This window comes from Callorhinchus milii, unplaced genomic scaffold (assembly GCF_018977255.1).
Source record: "Callorhinchus milii isolate IMCB2004 unplaced genomic scaffold, IMCB_Cmil_1.0 Scaffold1, whole genome shotgun sequence".
Lineage (NCBI taxonomy): Eukaryota > Metazoa > Chordata > Chondrichthyes > Chimaeriformes > Callorhinchidae > Callorhinchus > Callorhinchus milii.
This window is the reverse complement of record NW_024704742.1, coordinates 89434015-89453482: the sequence shown is the minus strand read 5'-3', so window position 1 is coordinate 89453482 and position 19468 is coordinate 89434015. Positions and strand designations below refer to the sequence as shown.

The 19468-nt window shown below is 37.8% G+C and overlaps 1 protein-coding gene across 3 annotated transcripts in view; it reads right to left on the bottom strand.

Moving 5' to 3' along the window:
• elavl2 (ELAV like neuron-specific RNA binding protein 2) overlaps positions 1 to 19468 on the bottom strand; it is a 63975-nt gene that overhangs the window by 26879 nt on the left and 17628 nt on the right. The window contains exons 2-3 of one of the 3 annotated variants that reach the window (XM_042333005.1): positions 9404 to 9494; positions 4148 to 4403 (exon numbers count right to left, since the gene is read on the bottom strand). In XM_042333005.1, coding sequence (XP_042188939.1) covers positions 4148 to 4403; positions 9404 to 9475 — 328 coding nt within the window. In that variant the 5' untranslated portion in view covers positions 9476 to 9494. The remainder of the gene's footprint in view (positions 1 to 4147; positions 4404 to 9403; positions 9495 to 19468) is intronic. The other 2 variants (XM_042333010.1, XM_007892601.2) reach the window with 2 other exon arrangements.

Below are 19468 nucleotides of genomic sequence, written 5' to 3'. Positions count from 1 at the left end.
TGTATATTTTGTGGGCGAAACACAGCAGCAAATTGCATAATGCAGTGTCCCACAAACAGTCGAGGATTGAAGTGATCTTTTTTTTTTTTTGAAAGAATTATTACCCCCAGAAAAGCGATCCGCCAATCGACTAACAACCAGGTTCCTACTTACTGCTGGGTAAACAGGTGAATGGAGTAAGGAAACTTGTCCAACATTTCGCCCTGCCGGAAATCAAACCAAGGTCTCTCGCTTGTGAGTGCTTTTTTTACCACTGAGCTACAGGACTCCAGCATGGATGTGGTAGTGACAAGTTATAAGACAGGGTTGAGCAATCAGGAGTTAGTGTAATCAGAAAGGTTATCCAATATTTTATATGCATTAAAAAAGTCAGCCTGGAAAGTCTGACTGAATTGGCTCAATCACAAGCACTAAACCTACTTGATGAATTGTAATTCAACATTGCTGGCACAACTGGCTTCCATTGCGTTCTCAAATTAATCAAATGTAAGAATCTAATCTCTGCATGTAACCAAAACAAGATTAAGTATTCAAGTAACTGAAGACCATCAAGAATAAAAACTTTCCAAAGCCAGTATGAGATGTATTAAACCATTTAGTTTCACATAGTTCCAATTAGTTCAAATGATTGAAACATTGGAATCAGAGTACCCAAACACACCAAATATTTTGCAGAATAAAAAAAAAATTCTCACCTGAGCAGATAGTGAGAACTAGTTATAAATTTCTGAAGCTGGCCACATCAATCCAATATGGATTAGATCTTCGTTTTAAGCTCAGGAAACAAAAAAGGTGAACGGAGTCTCACCAATTTAAATCTACAGCCAAGATTAAGGGGATGGCCAAGCTTCTTTCAGACTTAAAGGATAGAACATAGTGTGCACTTCAAATTGCCTCAACTAGTAAGAACTTTGAAAAAAGTTAAACAGCTGAAACAAAGGGGTGGGAAAACCATTTTCAATGAAAGTACTTCCCAATGGAATACTCTTTCCTTTAATCTTGAGGTGTTCAATCTTCTGAAGTGAAAATTAACTGGTTTTCATCTCATTAAAATGAATGGAAACAGGGAGAGCGTACCCATGGAATTCTCTCAAGAACTTTCTGCAATTACACCTTTGGAGTTATGGCAATAGTTCGATTTTCTAAAGGGTACAGTAATATGCAAAGCTTGAAACATGGAAATTGAAGGTTTGAACAAAATCATTTAAAGTTAAACCAAGCTCTCTGTGCAATTAATTTTACTGAGCTCAACTTTTACAATCCAACATAAAAATCAGCAAGAAACTACGTGTCTGATTTTCATGAGATTGGCAAGTATTGCGGAGTCCTGCAGCTTAGTGTTAGAACACTTGCCTCATGAGCAAGAAGACCTGGATTTGATTCCCGGGAAGGGCAAAATGTTAGTCCGCATGCCATCATTTCCTTAGTAAGTAGAAATCCGGTCAATTGATTGGCGGATAGCTTTTCTGGGGGTAATAACCCCTTCAAAACAATGTATCTATATTTTTTTAAAAATGCTAATTTAGTCACTCAACCCACAACTGTTTGCAGGACACTGCTGTGTGCAACTGGCTGCCACGTTTCGCACACAAAATAGTCGATTCACTTTACATATTCTATGAAACGCGTTGAGACATCTAAAATGTGATAAGATGCTATATCAAATAATTATTATATTTGGGAGATTTTTTAAAAAAAACTATTTTAAGTTGAATTCACTTCCAAGGTAGATTGCTTCTATGCATTACATGATGTAATAGCACTCAGTTTAATTACAAAGACAAATGTTTCATAGTTCAATCCAATGATTGCTAGGCACACAGACCAAACTGTGATAGAATGCTGGTAGGCCAAGCAAATATTTATTGCAACATATGGAATTAAAAAATGTACAGACTGGAAAAGACCATTGCAATCCATCTTGCCGTTCCCAACGTTTTTATTACAATATCTACCCCATTGTATACCTCTCAATTCAAATTTTACTCAAGGGATATTTACACCACAGTTCATATTTATGACAGGACTCTAAGCAAAAAAACATGTGGGAGAAGTTTCACAGGCAGAATCGTATTTTGCTTCACGAGCAGTTAGGTGCAAGTTATACACTAGTTTGAGTGAACTCTCGGCATAATATTGTGGGCTGGTTGAAAGATTAATAGCTGGTGCGCTGCTCAAGTCAGTTTGTCGATAGTTAGTCTTACTATGCCCATCAGTTGATTTGGTTTTGGGCCATCCTGAGCTTAGGAGCAAGAGAAGAATTTCCTTCATAGATAATAATAATCCTTGCATTTGATACAGCCGCTTATCACGTCTTTGAGCTTTCCCAAAGCGTTTCACAGAATATACTGTAAAGTGGATTGACTGTATATATTGTGGGCGAAATGCAGCAGCCAATGGCGCACAGCAGTGTCCCACAAACAGTCGTGGATTAAGTGATCAATTTAATTTTTTTGAAGAAATTATTATCCTCGGAAAAGCAACCCGCCAATCAACTAACAACTGGGTTCCTACTTACTGCTAGGTAAACAGAGGCGTGTTTGGAAACCAAAGCTATGCTGCTTCACCAGTAAGACCAGCAAAGCTTTCTAGGAGCCAGCAACAAGTAGATCTAAGCATTCTACGTTCCCCAAGGAGCTGAATATTTTTGAATTTAAATCTAAAAGTTAAATTACGTGCTAAGATTGCACATTCTTCATTGCGTCAAACGATCAGGTAGACACACAATGACATTGTCTATAACTGGGATTACAGCTATTCTACATTCTTCAGTTAGTTTTGTGATTGTACATCCCAGAAAAATTCCTTCCGCACTGCAGTATCACCATTTCTTGTCCTGCAGCCAGCATGCTTAATTTGGTGCTTTTACTGTCATTATGTTCCACAAAGCTATAGTTATCCAAATTATATAGCTTTCAGAGATAGATTAAGCAAACTACTTTTTGAAGCAGCTTAAACAGAAATGCTTTAAATAGCAAATCAAAACAGCTGTGGAAGAGCATGCAACTTGCTGAGATCCAAAATATAAGTTATTCATGTATAATTTCTCCTTTTTTCCCATATAACCTGGTTTTACAATGAGTAGAATAATTTCAATGCAGCTGTTACATTCAAAAATACTTGATCAGAATATAGCTTTGCTCTCCCTTGCATTTTGGCTTTTCATTTTCCTTACTACCAAAATATTTGTCCACACAAAATTTACATTTAACACCCAACAACAACTCGCATTTATATAGCGCCCTTCACACCAGACGGCGTGAAAGTGAAAAGCGAAGGGGCAAGGTGGAGGGAGAGCTCCACAGCTTCAGGGCGTAGTGGCTGAATGCATGGCCGCCGATGGTGGGGCAGAGGGTCTAGGGAACAAGGAGGATGCTGGAGCTAGTCGAGAGGAGGCAGCGGGTAGTAGTGTAGGGAGAGAACAGGTTGGAGAGATAAGGAGATGCCAGGGCATGAAGGGATTTAAGTACAAGAGTGAGGATCTTGAAATCAATCAGCTCTGTGACAATGGAGTTTGACAAGGATGTGGTAATGGAGGTACAGAGTTTAGTGCGGATGAGAACATAGAAAGTAGCGGAAACTGGCGATGAGGGCGTTTGAGTAGTTAAGGTGACAAAGGAATGGACCAGGGTTTCTGCAGCTTTTAGAATGAGGTATGAGGAATGAGTAAATTAGAAATAGTAGAACAATGGAATCAAATTTATGACTGAAACAATATTTATCACTTTGTATACCCACTGTTTACGTTCTCTGCATTGAAAACATAGACTCACCTACCTGCTTTCTTCCCTCCCACCAAGTAGTCTATAATCTACCTCGACAATGATCCAATTAAAGCAAATAGACCATGGCTGACGAGTAATGAGCCACACATCTTAGTCAACTGATTCTCAAGTTGAGTAAAAGAAATTTTAAATAGCAACTTATATCAAGCCCAATAGTGTCTTCTAGAGAAAAAGTACCCAAAAAGCCTCTACATTCAGAAGCAGAAATTGCAGTCAAGCAACTACATTGGCTATTTGTAACTGGAGACTCAGAATACTTGAGTATTTTTACTGCTACGTACCCCATAATATTGTAAGTAACCCAAATCTATTGTGCTTAGAACTGAACAAACAGAACATAAAATACTGAAGTACTAAGATACCTGTTATTTTGTCTCGTACAAGTTTGCAGGACTCTATTTCTCCAATGCTACCAAACAGGCTTTTGAGCTCCTCCTGCGTCATGTTTTGTGGCAAATAGTTGACTATTAAGTTGGTTTTGCTGTCCTCTGGCATGGTGTTACTGTCAACAGGTGATGAGCAGTTGTTTGTGCCAGTGTTGGAGTTTGAAGGACCATTCGTTGTGTTATTACAAGTTGGACCATTGGACAGTTGCGTTTCCATTGCAGCAATTACCTGCTAAAGATAGATAAGTCAACATTACCTTTTGAACTTGCTTAAAATTATTCAACAAGGCTTCTTGTCCTAGATTATAATTGACCTCACTTACTCTTAAGTGACTTTACAAAAATGTTAAATCTGAACAGGAGCCTAAGCTGCCCTTACTTTACTTACAGATTACCAAGTTCAAGTAGCATTCACAATAACCCTACAGCAAGAACAGGTTCAATTTGATTCAATTTACTTGCTTCTGTGTGATACATTTCAGGATTGAGCAACATTGGTCATAAGAAAATCAGTAATAAAATGACCTGGATTCACCTAATACAAAGAAAAAAAATCTATGGCGGGGAAGAAGTCTCAAAAACTAACACTTTGAACTTAAACAGCAATGCATTGTTTTTGAAATTTTATTTCTCTGCTGTCAACTACAAACTTTCAGGAATGAAAAAGCAACAAAAATAACCTCCAGTCATTGCAGCCAAATGGGATAATGTTACCTAACTCAAGCTCAACAATGTAGGTTGTACTGGAGAACAAGTTAAAATCTTTCATAAAACTACAAGCAATACTTCAGTAACATCTATCAATGCCTTGGTACAAATTACATTTTATAGATCAAGATCAGTCAAGTCCTTAGAAATGAGTTTTGCTCTTGATTGTAGGACAGGACAAACCATTGATTTACAACATTTGTGCAGCAGTTTAAAACTTAAGATTAAATTACTGTATGAGAACATGTTGATGCTACAGTCAATCATGTTGAGATTGGAGAGTCAAATTGTGCTATAACAAGTTTCATACGGAAAACAAATCAGTGTTAATAAATGGTGTACATTGGAAAATGTGGGATTTTGAAAAATGGAGCAAACATACAGGCAAAAACAGGTTTTAAACACCAGGGAGCGAGACAACACATTGGAAGACAGTTCCAGAGGACAGGGCGTACTGGTAGAAAGCTTGATTCCTGATGGCAGAATGAATTGGAAATTAAAGACAACAGGTATGAAATGAAGATTACTTGGCGGAGTGGAGTGAAATTGTAAAAGGATTTGAAAACCTGACCCTTGAGGTACTGGGAGCCAATGAAGCTAGATGTGCAGTACCTTGTACTGGGTTTTAGCTGTGGAATTCTGCATTAGTTGGAAGTTTAGGAAGAGTGCACCTTGGATAGCCATTTAGAAGACAATTATTGATGTGATGAAGGCATCAATAAGCATGGCTGCAGTGCAGGGTCAACAACAACAAGCACTTATATGGCACCCTCCATGTAGGGTAGCGTCTCAGAGCGTATAACAATGGTGGAGTCCGACTCCCGAATGGTGGCCATAAGCAAAGACAAACAGGAAAGTCTTCAGGAGGAACTTGAAAGAGGGTCAAGGGTCGAGGAGGAGGCTGGGGCCAGTCGAGCGGAGGCGCCGGGTGATGGATTGAGGAGTCGGAAGGTGTCAGGGAGTGAATGGATTTGAACACGAGTGTGAGGATCTTGAAGTCAATCCGTTCGGTGATGGGGAGCCAGGCCAGAACTGGTGAGATGTGGGTATGGAGTTTGGTTCAGGTCAGTATGCGGGCAACAAGAGTTTTGAATGACCTAAAGGATGTAATTGGGCAATGCTTCAGAAATGGTAAGTAGCAGCAGAACATTAAAGTTGCAAACCAGTTGGTTCAGTTTTAAGCCTCAATTCATAAATAAAAAGGTTCCTTTTTAGGTCACTACTGTATTACCTCCATACAGAGAGCTGCAGATGCATAGTTATGCACCAGTGTCATTGAAACAGCATCCTCTGCTACTGGACAAGGCCATCTAGTGGTGAGTGCTGCTGTATTCCAACAGACAGGAATTGGAATTTCCAAATGACAGATCAATGGTTGCAAAATTCAGATCTCCTATAACGGAAAAACCCATCCCAATTTTTGGTGATCCATTGCTTCCCAATTGAATCTATAGCCAGACAAGTCAATGTTTAAATCAATCTGCTATATAGATCTGTGGAAATCAAACCCTGCTAATATACTTTATGTATGTAATGAATATACGCAATGTACAGCGGCTTGCAATTGTTTAACTGCAAAGGAATGCAACAACCATAATTCACGCATCTAAACACAAGCATTCCAATAATTGATTTCACCGTTTCTTCTACAAGGTGAAAAAATTGCAATTACTCTGCAAGATCGATTCCCCATGCACTTGTTCAAGTTCAGTTAATTCTGAAACACTAACAGTAATTCTAAGCTCTGAGATGTTGTCCTGCATAAAGGGCACAATATAAATTCAAGTTGTAGCAATACATAGCTGTGCCAAGTTGTATTTTGGGAGACACCCTTGACAAAAAAAATTAGATTTGTTGTAGGATCCACATTTAACAGGGAAGAGTGCATTAATGAAGATAAATTGTCTAGTGTTCAAGTTTTGGAATTTCTGTGTAGCATATAAATTTTGCCTCTTAAAACGAGCTTGGAATACTTTCAGTTGTGGCTATGCTGACTAAAAGCCTTCAACTCAGTAGTAGGGGAATAGAGAACTGACACTGAACATCAATCTTCTCAACCGCGAATTGATCTAACAAGATATTTAAAGGCAAATTTCCTCCTTTTTAAAGTGAATTGTGCTACAGTAATCTTTAAAAGTTCACACAATTAGCACACATCAGTGGAGGATGCAATTTTGTTGCTGCAATGATTGAGGTGAAGCAAAAAAATCATTTCAACATTTAGAACATCAACTAAGCTATTAGAAATGGAAACACTCATTTGTAGATTCAAGATTTGTGAATAAGAGGCAACTATTGAGGGTGGTTACCAACACAAATATTTGATGTTAGAAAGCCACTACAATTTGAGTCGTAACAAGCTTAAATCAACAGAAATGCCTCATCCAAGGTAGAAACGTTTGCTCTCTATGTGCCTTTGCTGATGAATGTTAACTGTTTTCAGCTTCACAAAACAGAAATTCAAATGACAAGCAATTTGCCACAGCAATCTGCCTCGCATCCATTAAGCTGTCTCCTCAGAGTGGAGCAGTAATACTGTTAGCTGAAACTCAGCTATCAAGATAATCGCTTCATCTAAAAACAAAGACCCTTGCATTTCTAGTCACAATATACATCTCCATAATTACCCCCAGTCAAAAGTCTATAATTAGACAAAGATAGTGCTGTTCTCAATGGGCTCTAAGTGGAGTTTTCTGCAGTCTAGCTTTATTTTTAGAACACCTTGCGTGCAGTCCATGAATGCCAAAATATCAAATCTACCAAGGGGATTCATGCACCAGTAACTCTGCAATTCGACACATGGCATCTGAAACTCCCATAGTCCAGCTAAATTATAAGGCTGGTGAATTTTGGAAGCTGTACGAAAGTGTAAATCAAAACTAAAGACGATATCTTAAATGAGGAATCCAATAGGTTAGCATGTTATCTGTGAAGCCAAGGCAAAAACCTCACGCTAGCATACAGCACAAGGTGATCATGTAGTTTGAGGAGGCAAACCTACTGGCTTGGGTTAGTAATGGGAGAACAGCCGTAGCAAAGTTAAATTCTACACAAGGTCAGGAAATCAAATCAACTTCTTTATTGCTGATGATATTCTGCCAAAAGAGAGGGGCCCTACGTTAATGTGAACATTGAGTTGCTGGTGGTAGAACTGAATACAACACCAAAATTACCAAGAAAACTTGAATACACCTCTGTATGAGCAAATTTCAATAGATGGAGAAGTGAAGGAAGGAGAAAGGAGAAAGAACTACCGCTTAAAGGCTTTGATGGTTTCTCATGTTTATGAATAGGTCATGCAGTTTTACAAGGCTTGTAACACAGGTCAGCCATCCAACATAGATTGTGTTAAACTGCGATTCTGGTATTTTATATCCACTTTGTACAGAATATCAAATCTGCACAAGTTTAAAACCAAGTGATAGGCAGTTCACCATATTAAAATGTTAAAATCACTGCTGCCATTTTAATGTGAGCACCTGGAGCTTGTTTGAATATGGGATTACTAAAAACATTAGAAACTACCTAATCTCTTCAGACAGAGTTGCTTAAATCACCCATAATCAGAGCTGACAAACCCCAACACTTTGAGACAATGGTTTACAATAATATTTAGTCGTTGGTGTTTAGTTTTCTGAAGGACGGGGATGATTTTTATAATTAACTCAGTTCTCATCTTCCATCACGGGTAAACAATACCCATTAAGCCAGAATTTAAGTGAAGAACTGCACTAGCCTATATGCACTATTGGTCCAAGAACCATCTACTCTACATTTTTAATGTTGCTTAACGTTAAGATGCCTTTGCAAACGGAATAGTCATGTGGTCAACATAACCTTGAACATTGCAAAAATGGCGTTTAGGCACAAATTCAAATGTGAGGCATTGTTCAAAATTCCATTTGCAATTGGCAACCCAATTTTATTATTTTTACGTAGTAGCACTCAGTTAAACAGGTGCTTAAACAAGGCAGTAATGTTAAAAAAAATCCATTTTATAGCCAATCTAAAAGTTCTATTAGACCATACCAAAAACAAGTGGCACGTTGGCTCCATTATTTATTCAAGCAAGCCATTCAATTTGAACTTGACAAGTTTTACATTTGCTAATTTGAAAGTTCAAGAAACATCTTTCTGAAAGAGGGATTCAGACCATTTAAAGCAATGCTTCCAAACTAAATTGCAACTATGGAATCTTGAGGAACTGATGCTCTATTGCCACAAATCCAAACTCATCAGGAACACAGCTTGGAATTAGTTATGTTGACAATCTTAGAAGCTCTATACAAAATTTGCAGCAGCATACAGAAGAGTGCTCAAATATATTTTAAAAATCCACATCTCATTACAATGTTGGATACATGTATTACCTCTCTGTTTGGGCTAGCTATAGACTACAGGCAACAGTTTGGATTTGTGGTGATGGACTGACTGTAAACGTATTCTACCTTTTGGTATGGCCTCAATACTAAGTTTACATATCTTAAAAAGTCACGACTGAATTTAAAGAAAAGTCCCACAGACCCCAGTCCAAGGCTCTGCAGCCCACGAACCACTTCTAAGCAGAGTAGCCACATCACACAGTCTGACTGCCATGTTAGTTTGGAGTTGCCGTCTGCAATATGGACACAAAAGAGTACTGTATGTTAGATTAACAAGATAATGCAACAATCAGTTTACAATGCTTTATGTATATTCAGATCACGTCCATGCAGTTTGGGCTCAAGAGAATTATTGAGGCAATTCCAATCTAATCCTCTAGTTTTGAAGATTAGCTACAATTGAAAATTCCCCATGCAGGACAATTTAATGTTATGAATAGGAGACAGAAATGCAAAGATAGACAAAATTGCAGGCTCTGCAATGTGTATCCATATCACCATGTTAAAAACTAATTAGAAAGCAAAAAATACAGGGTTGCAATTCTGACAGATCAACTGGCGCGCAATAAGGGATGGTCATAAGCCATCAAAACAAAAATTTAACTTTCTCAAAAAGCCCACTTACACATCACACAGTGTCCACATTTTATAGCCTACTTTACAATGCCACAACATCCATCAATGTTTATTTAACCTTTTGTCCTGAGTAAAATTGGCATTGCTCTAGGATTTTTTGCTTCTGCTAAACAGATCTGTACACAAGGTAATCTTTCAGCAGTTTGGAAGTCAGATGTGCAGTGTTTCGCAGTAGATTCCATATGCACAGAACATTCTATATTCAACATTCCCGTTAACTACTCAATTAGGGAACCGCCAGAAGGGAAAGCAAGATACTATAGAATCTTCCTGCAAAAACTGGTCATTTACTTCATCGCTATGTGTGAGGGACATTGCTGAGTTGGACTACAACATACAGCCGTTACTTCTTTATGGTAAATTTTGTGAAACACCAGATATTCAATGACGACAAGGAGTTATACCAATGCAAGGGTCATCATAATCTACTTAAATGAAGACAGACATTACACAAGCAGAGCAGACCAACTAAAATCTGCAGTCGCGCTGAACACACTTCAAGGGCAAAAGAATTTTTTCCCCCAGAGAAGTCTGCTAGAATGGCATGCATTATTTAGATGTTGCATAATCAGAAAACCATTCTCCGCTAGAATTCCTCACTTATAATAACCCTTGCATTTGATATAGCACCTCATCACGTCTTCAGGACGTCTCAAAGCGTTTCACAGAATCTACTGTAAAGTGAATTGACTGTATATTTTGTGGGAGAAATGCAAAAAGTAAAACAAAGCTAGTTGGTTTACTGCAACTGGAGTTGGATGGCACCATATGGATTTTCAAAAATATTTCCCTGGGTCCTTCGTAAGGTGTTTTTTTTAAAAAATATTGCTCGTTTCATGTTTAATTATTCAGACAATCAGATTTTGAAAAATTGCATGCTATTTTATAAACTAATTAAGTTAAGACTGTAGCTTTGTATTGCAGTGTTAAAAATACTGAAAATGATAATGCAGCTATTGAGAAATCAATTCAGTTTATTTTACATTTGTATCTTTACTACATTAGATATTTAGCACTTGTTCATGATGCGTCAGATCAAGAACCAGTACAAAATTGTCAAATGCAAAATACTGTCTGTCTTGTTTCCAAGTATACTGCAGTTAATGAATATTTTACTTTGTCCAGATAATTAGCAGCAAACAAAACCACTGCATTTAGAGACCACATTAACCTCTAGAGAACGGAACATCGTTGGAGTTGCAGACATCCAACTGTATTATTTCTTAGTGAAAACTGAAGATAACGTTCAACTAGTAAAAAAAGCAAATCCTTTTGTGTGGGCTTCAAACTGGAGTAATGTAGGAAGTACCTCTGCCAGAATACCAGATCCAATAATCTTCTATCTATCTTCTATACTAATAAACGACAATGTCTGTCTGCGCTTCAAGAAAGATCCCAATAACCGATTGACGTACAGACATGATTTATACCTCATCAGAAAGGTCTTGCACCAGGGAGTGACATGGGCATATTTGTTTTCAGGTATCTCCTGTCGTTCATTAGTTATTTTAGTTTGGATTTTTTGCTAGTTACACTTGGTGGCCACTGAGTCAAAGTGGTGCTGTTGCATCATACATCACAGAGCAGCTATGTATGTACGCACACACTGCAGTTACAGTGGCTGCACTGAGGGTCCGTATCACTGTGGCATCCAGCGTTACAGAGCACGTACACAGCCAAGCCGCGGGAACAAAATAAACAGACAAAGAAAAATTTTGCCTACAAATATACAGTCAGTTCACTTTACAGTATATTCTGTGAAGCGCGTTGATATGTCTAGAAGACGTGAAAAGTGGTCTACCAAATGCAAGGATTATTTATTATTATATTATTAAAGCTAAAACACGACAACACCAGCCAAATTACATTTTTAAAGCGCCGAGTCCTCCGAGATGAGTGTAGATAAAAATTAAATGTCTGCCTGTGTGACAATCTACATTCCGCATTGGATCCTTCAGTTGCGAGCGAAGCTACAGCAAGTACAGTTAGTATATTATAAGCTTTCATGAATTACAGAACAAATGGATTAGGTTTCTCTCATTTAGGAGAAGTGTAACCTACAGGGATTGCTGTGATTTAGGATGCCTAAAAAAAATGTAATTGTTCTCTTGCAATCATCAACATTATCCTTTATATTTTTGATTTAAGCAATAAAAATCAAGCAAAAAAATGCACACACTAAATCAAATACAGACTTACCTAGACTCGTGCAAACATTGGGGGGGGGGGGGGGGGGGGGGAGGAGTCAATTTTGAACAGCCCTGTAGGCCATTGGCTGGCCACTACCTCTTTAAATCCAGACTTCAAATACTGTTGAATTGAAACTGTTTCTACTCTTACAATACCAGTTATATACTACAATGAAGTGGCTATGAAGCACAACTTAATTCCGCACTTACAGTAACATTTGCACGTTGAATTCCAATAGTAGTAATGACAAATTGGAAAAGCTCACCTAGAGTGGAAAGCATTTCAAGAAAAGTAGGCATTTTCGGACCATTACATTAATTAATCGAGGGGTTAAATTTGTGCGTTGGGTCAATAAAGGATTGAGGAATGTTTAAACCATTTCTCCAATTCAAGACAGAGCAACATCACAGCAAGATTCTTAGTGCATTGCGACACGTTCAGAAAGTGGAGAGAGCCTTGTGAACATCTGCATTGTTAAACTATGAAATGAGTAGTGTGAAGATAATCTATCATACTAAAGGTGGGCTTGAGGAGGGGATGGATTCTGCTAGATGTCATAAAGGAGAGAATACTGATAACTGTGAAACTATGGAAAGGCTAGCAAAGAGAAAAAGGTTAGACAATGGGAAAGTGAATCAAACTAGCTAATGGCAGAAAAGATCAGGGAATTTGGGAGAAAAAAAAACGAGAAGGAAAGGCAAGACGAGAGAAAATTCAGGGTGCTATTATTCAACTTCTTTTGTAAAGATAATTGTCATTTATAGACACTCGGGAGTAGATAGGCAATACAGATTTCCCAGATGTTGGCTTTGTTGCAATTATCACAAGTGGCATGTACAGGTACATTTTGGAAACTTGCCTGGAAACAGAGAAAAGTGGTTGTTTTCTGGGTGGCTTTTTATGGATGTGAATATTGAAATAAAATTATGGGTAGAAACAAGAACAGATGGTTCTTGTGCTCATCAAGAGGCTTCCAATTATAGATTAAGGGTAAAGGTACAAGAATCCTACTGCCAATCTCTTCCTCATACTGAATGATTTCTTCAAATGTTTACCCGTTTCCCTTTTTAAAAAAGGTATTGTAGATACGGCTTCAGTAGGTTTTGGTAGAGCAAACCATTTCTTAATCCTCCATGTAAAAAGCTTCTAATCTCTAGCCTTTTTGTGGGAATGATTTTATAATTTATGCCCTTTAGTTTCCAAACCAGTAGAAATATTTTTTCCCCCATTTCCCCAACAAAACCTTTTCATCAGTCCTTATAAGATATTAACCTGAAGTCTTTTTTCTACCTATTCAGGTAGACGTTGCATATCCTGTGGCACTATTCAAAAAGAGGGATTTTCTCCCAGTGTCCTGGCCAACAATTTTCCAGATAGATGGTCATTCACTTCATAGCCATTTGTTGGACATTGCTGGGTCCAAATTGACCGTAGTAGTCTACAAATAGTCACTACACTTTAGTGGAAATCCTGCAAAGCATTTTGAGACTTCAATGACATAATGAGCTATATCAAACACATTAGATATTCTGAATTGACACACGTATAACAAGTTAAAGTTCCAATATTTAATTAAGGTGGGGCATGGTTTCTGATCTAAAAACAGATTGAAGTATTTTGGCAATGTACTCAATTTGTTTAACAGCTGTAGCCCACTGTCACTGCAAGTTTTTATTTTTAAAAATCCTAAATTTCCTGGACAATCCAACAACCCCCTAGGAAAAGCTCCACGGGACTCTGGGCTGCATTAACTATTAATTGACATTTAAATCTCATCCTATATAGAATTTCGCAAATGAAAGTGGGTGTGCATGCGTGCATAACGTCTCTTCAACTGTGCTTAAAGCAGGACATTAGCCAATCAAGTCTGCTGGTGTTTCCTCAGTCACTTAATCTAATCATTCTGCCCTGCTCATTCCACAGACCCTTCAATATTCTGTATTTCACCTTACAATAAACACTGTTGACTCAATTCACTCTGTCCCTTTTCTCCACCTCCAAACTCAATCCCCAGAGCAAAGCAAAGTCATTTACTGGCCTGAAGCAGTGCAATGCAATATTTGGACAAATTATACATCGCATAAAAATTCAACAAAAAAGCTTTAGACGACCATTTACCAGACAAACGAACAAACAATTATAGGGTTTAAAAAGGCAGCGGTAAGATTAACACTTATACTTGTAGATAAATTCATTTTTAAATGTTCTCACTACAGCAAACCCAAGATAATACATAAGAGTTGTTTACTTCTACAATCTGGTGAACATCCCATCTATCACGGGAGAAGGGAAGAAAACAAAGATATGAACCATTATAAAGAAGTTAATCAATTAAGAAACCTCTACCCATTTTGAAAGAACATCTTAGTAAATTCCAAATCATTAAAAAAATCTGTTCACCTATTCAAACCAAAAGAGCACCAGGCTTGCTGCTAACCTTTGGAGAATGGAAGAAGGACCAGTAGTAACCAAAGAATGAGCTACAAACTCAAACATACCATTTAAAATTTGAAATTTATTTTACTGAATCGAAAGCAAATAGCAAATCCAAGTTCCAGGTCACATTACACATTAAAAAACCTATGCTATGGGATACAATACTATATTACCCCACAAAATACACTTCGCAGTGTATCCTGTAAAGCGCTTAGAGATATCCTCCCAACAATATAAGTGTTCCGAGACGCCGTCCGGTGTGAAGGGTGATATATAAATGCAAGTTGTGGGTTATAATCATTACAACAGTCGGCATTTATATAGCAGTGCTTTCGCAGGGTAGCATCTCAGACCACTAGTGAGGGAGAAGAGGATTGGCAGCCATAGGCCTGGTCAAAGAGATAGTACAAGACGAACCTTATAATCCAATTTCTCTATCAGCTGGGAAACTGAAAAATTCACTAACTGAACCGATTAAAAAGTTTAACAAATCTTTCAAATGATGTTCAATTCAACCAATGTCCCAGCATCTGCCGATTCAGGTGAATGATAAAAATCCCATTCGAAAATAAATAGGAATTTCTCCAGATGTCCTTTATTTGGACAAGAGAAACTGACCTAAAAGCCACTATATAAATGGAAGTTGCTATTGTAACCATACTGGTACAAATGGCTGCAGCATTGCCTAATAAAATTCATTATACAGAATATGAACTAACTTCACTAGCAATTTATTATTATTATTATTATTATTATTAATTTACATAGCATCCAATAGGTAAAAGAAGTCGACGCATTTTACAAAACATAATGGATTAGAGATTACAGTAAATGTTGCGATAGCCATATACAGCAATGTCCCATAAATAGACATGAACAGCCACATAATTTGTAATAGGAGGGAAATTGAGAGAACTCTACATTTCCTTAACATAGCATCATCAGACAAGTCTCTTCCTGTATCTAAATCACAAGGCAGACTGAATCTAAATCAAATAATGGGATGACCTAGAAATTAACACATTATAGAACATTTGTGGGCAAATTAGGTGGCTAGCTGTTTCAAGCAAAGTCGGACAGAGAGCAAAATTAACATTGAAAAAAACTCTGGGAAAGAAAAAACGACAGCTACGGTAATAGTGACATCAGAAAACATTCTTTCGATAAAACAAATTTGGTACTTGGGTACAACAATAACAGAATATAAATTTTATTAGTTTTTTTAAAAAATGTTTAGGTATATAAAACAAGCATGTTATTGGGTCAATATCTCTTCAATGTCTCAATTATTTCCCAAACAGAATCAGTGAACTTAATCAACTATTCAAACATCAAGCAAGCTCCAATCTTAGAATCTGTGAGGTGGGCAAAAGGCATTTTAGAATTAAAGTACAAAATTATCCTTTTTTTTTTGAAAACATTTTACCTTTCCATTGAATGCCAACTCTTTTTACAGAAAAAGATAGTGGAATATTTTTAGATTTTTTGATGATATAATCTCTTTTTTTGGAGGGGGAAGAAAGAGAACAACAGGTGAAGAGAAATGTAATTAACTGTTCAGGAAATTCTTGATGTGCAGTTCATTGTGCAGCACATCCTACCTGCTTATATCAAACTCATTCATGTTGACATCGTGCTTAAGCCAATAAAAAAGTGAAATCCTAGTCCCTTCGCTACACATCGATACCAAGAACTTGCAATGTCTGTCAACGAACCCCGGCACTGAAGACATTTTTTTTAAAGTCCCTAAGACTATTAAAGCGCTCCGAGACACTGCACGGTGTAAAGGGCTTATATAAATGCAAATTGTTGTGGCTGTAAAGGCCTTCTTTTATTATCACTCATGTTGACAGGCGCTTATCTCCACGTGTGACATACCAGCGAATGCAACAAGTATTAGGCTTGTTAGGCCTATAAATTAGCTGTGTTGCAAGAGCCGATCATAGTCTATTGCTCTTGGTTTACCACGATGGATACCACGACTGGAATTAAATTTGATAATGCGAAGATAAATATCTCGTAATCAAAGCAATTGAGCGGAAAGTGCAGAAATCTGTGAAACATTCTCCATGAAGCACAGCACCCTACACAGCTGGTTGAAATCTGCCGAACACATAAACATCGAGTACAAAGCAGGAATATAGTCATCCCAGATAAAGAAAAAAAACCATAAAATATGAAGATGGTGAGGATGCATGAAGCCATAGATTAATGAAAAGCTCGCCAAAATCCTACCACAATTGATTGTTACATGTTTGAGACATACAGACAAAATTAGAACACATCAACATAAGTGGGTCGGACTGCATCATGTGGGGAAAAGCAGCAGGAAGAGAATCCAGTAAATAGTACTGCATATAAAGTATATACCTATAGTACACATCATAGGCAAACTGAAAGGCATCCCCCTGTGCAGAAGCTTTTATATTAAGACCAAAGAAAAATGCTTAAGATGGGGGTCAAGGATGGAAATTTATATCTTAAAAGCATCAAACTGATGTACAATTTTAAAACACTTTTGGGGTAAAACTCCACCCGGGTCTAGATTTATTTTATTGATGTAGCATTGAAGCCAGTTTTCTGTAGGTTTTTTTTAAATAAACAAAAACACTATATTGAGGTTTAATTCAACAATCTGCCAAATTTTGTACCCTTTAAAATACTATATTGAAACAAAATACTGTATATTGAAGATATGGTATGAAGCATTAATGAGTTTAGAGAAGAATCCATTGCTTTTTGAACTGTGCCCTTAAACACTTCCTTCCCTTTCCCTAACCCTAAAGCCAATTGTTTAGTCAGATACACCTTGCTCATGATCAATATTGCAAGAATTTAGCATACAAATGGGAAATGAAGGAAAGATTGCTAGAAGCAAAAATCACTCACTTATTTTTTAAATAGCCTTCTGTGAAGGGATGGACAACAATGTGCAGTTATATTGCACCCTTCACTCAGGGTGGCATCATTTTCCTGTTTCTATAACGGTATTTGGGGAGCTTCTTGCTCTGTTCATATGCTACTGTACATCACATTTCAAAAATGTTGTTGTTTAGTAGTTGCAGTCATTTTGCTTTTATACAGTGCACAAGTTCATTCCCCTTTTAAAAATTAAATCACACCATGCTTGCAACAAGCAGAAACAAAATTATCCATTGAACTTCAGTACGTAAAAACATTGTTCCATATAGATGAGCTAAATAAAACCAGACAAGCACAGGACTTGGAAAGAAACAATTGTTGGATCAACAACAGCTGGGAGATCACTGAACTTCACGCAGTGCAGAAGACCTTGTAAATTCATTGAATTTCTCCCATATAATCTTCCTCCTTAAGCAAAGAGGTGCACAAGTGGATGTTGCACTTGAAGTAGATGCTCACTAATCTGGGGGGAACATGGTGCCAGATGAAGCAAGTACATTGTAATCAAACTTATAGCATCACCATCGATGGAAACCTGTGAATTGCAGTCTGTTGCATGTTGGGAAAAACAAGACAGAAAATACCAAACTTGATATTCCAATAATTTCTTAAGAGTTTACTTTCTTTTCCAATGGGATGTTTTAAAAGCAACCCAGTACACTTGCAGCTATTATCAGAATTGTTGTACTGAACATGTGCATCATAGGCCGGTCTAATTGATAAAGGTATTCTGGCTTCAGATCGTCTGAAAATCAGTAGCTTTGTGATGGATGCTAAAGGAAGTTCCTTTACATTCTAATCCAAGGCTTCATGAGTAGACAGCACACAGCTCTACATCCTTGGGGATTCAGGCAAAGGGCCAGGGAAATGGCCCTGACAAAGCAGGCTCAAAGGCTCTTTGCTGGCAGCAATCCTACAATATTCTTACCAACAGAATTGTTTAAGTCATCGAGAGGTTTAGTTCAGTTGATATCACGCTGCCTGGTCAGAAGGTTGTAGGCTCAAACTCCAAGACTTGAGCTCACAATAGAGACTAGCACTCCAATGCAGTACTGAGCAAGCACTGCAATGTTGAAGGTATTGCCCTTTGGGTGACATAAACCCAGTCTGCCAATTCATGTGAAGATTAAGAATTTGTAATTATACAGTGCCTTACCCAAAGAGTGAAAGTCACAAACCATTTCAGGTTTGCAGGCTGAATGACTTCCACTTGGTCCTATGTTCACAGAGACATTACACTACGCTGAGCAGCAACAAATCAAGCAGATCAAGTTTGGCATTGGCTCAGTTAGAAAAAGAGCAAAACCAGGTGATTGATTCGAACCAATTATAGTCAGTGTTACTATTAATATTGAGCTGCTGTACAACACTGAGAACCCTGCGGTTTGCAGAAGTGAGGTACACTTCTGAGAATGACCAGCTGGCTTCCTGCACAGCGAATAGGCAGCCTCCAGATATTTGTGTCGGTCCCAGCAACTGCTGGAAATGCCCGCAAGAGTGATTGCCACTGACCAGCCGGCTTTGAACACAATATGAACTCCATGACGTCAGTAGCAACGACAAAGCAGCACTGACCGAGACAGGATTTTTAAATGTGACCCGCTATAAACAGTTTCTTATTTTATGGACATTAAATTATTGTTATAGCAGGAATCCAAATGTAGCTTCAAGATTGTTGATGTTCAGCCACAGGCAAGGCTCGTCGAGAACTTGTCTGACATGCAGATCAGAAACTGAGCAATTCTGCAATCAGGTAAGATTTTTCAAGCTACCGTACTCGGGGTTAAAAAAATTAAGATTTGCTGTGACTGCTTCTTTTTGCAATAAACTTCAGGTTAGTCTACCCGATTGAGCTTTTGATTAGGCAATGTCCATTTACCTGAACCTTCCTACACCATACCACGTTCCATCTCCAGTGAAAAAAACATTTTAAAAGATTTACTTTCTCACTTGATGCTCTTTTCATCAGTTTTATAGCTGTTGGGATTTTGCAATACAAGCAGCATTGCCTCTGTGCTCTCCT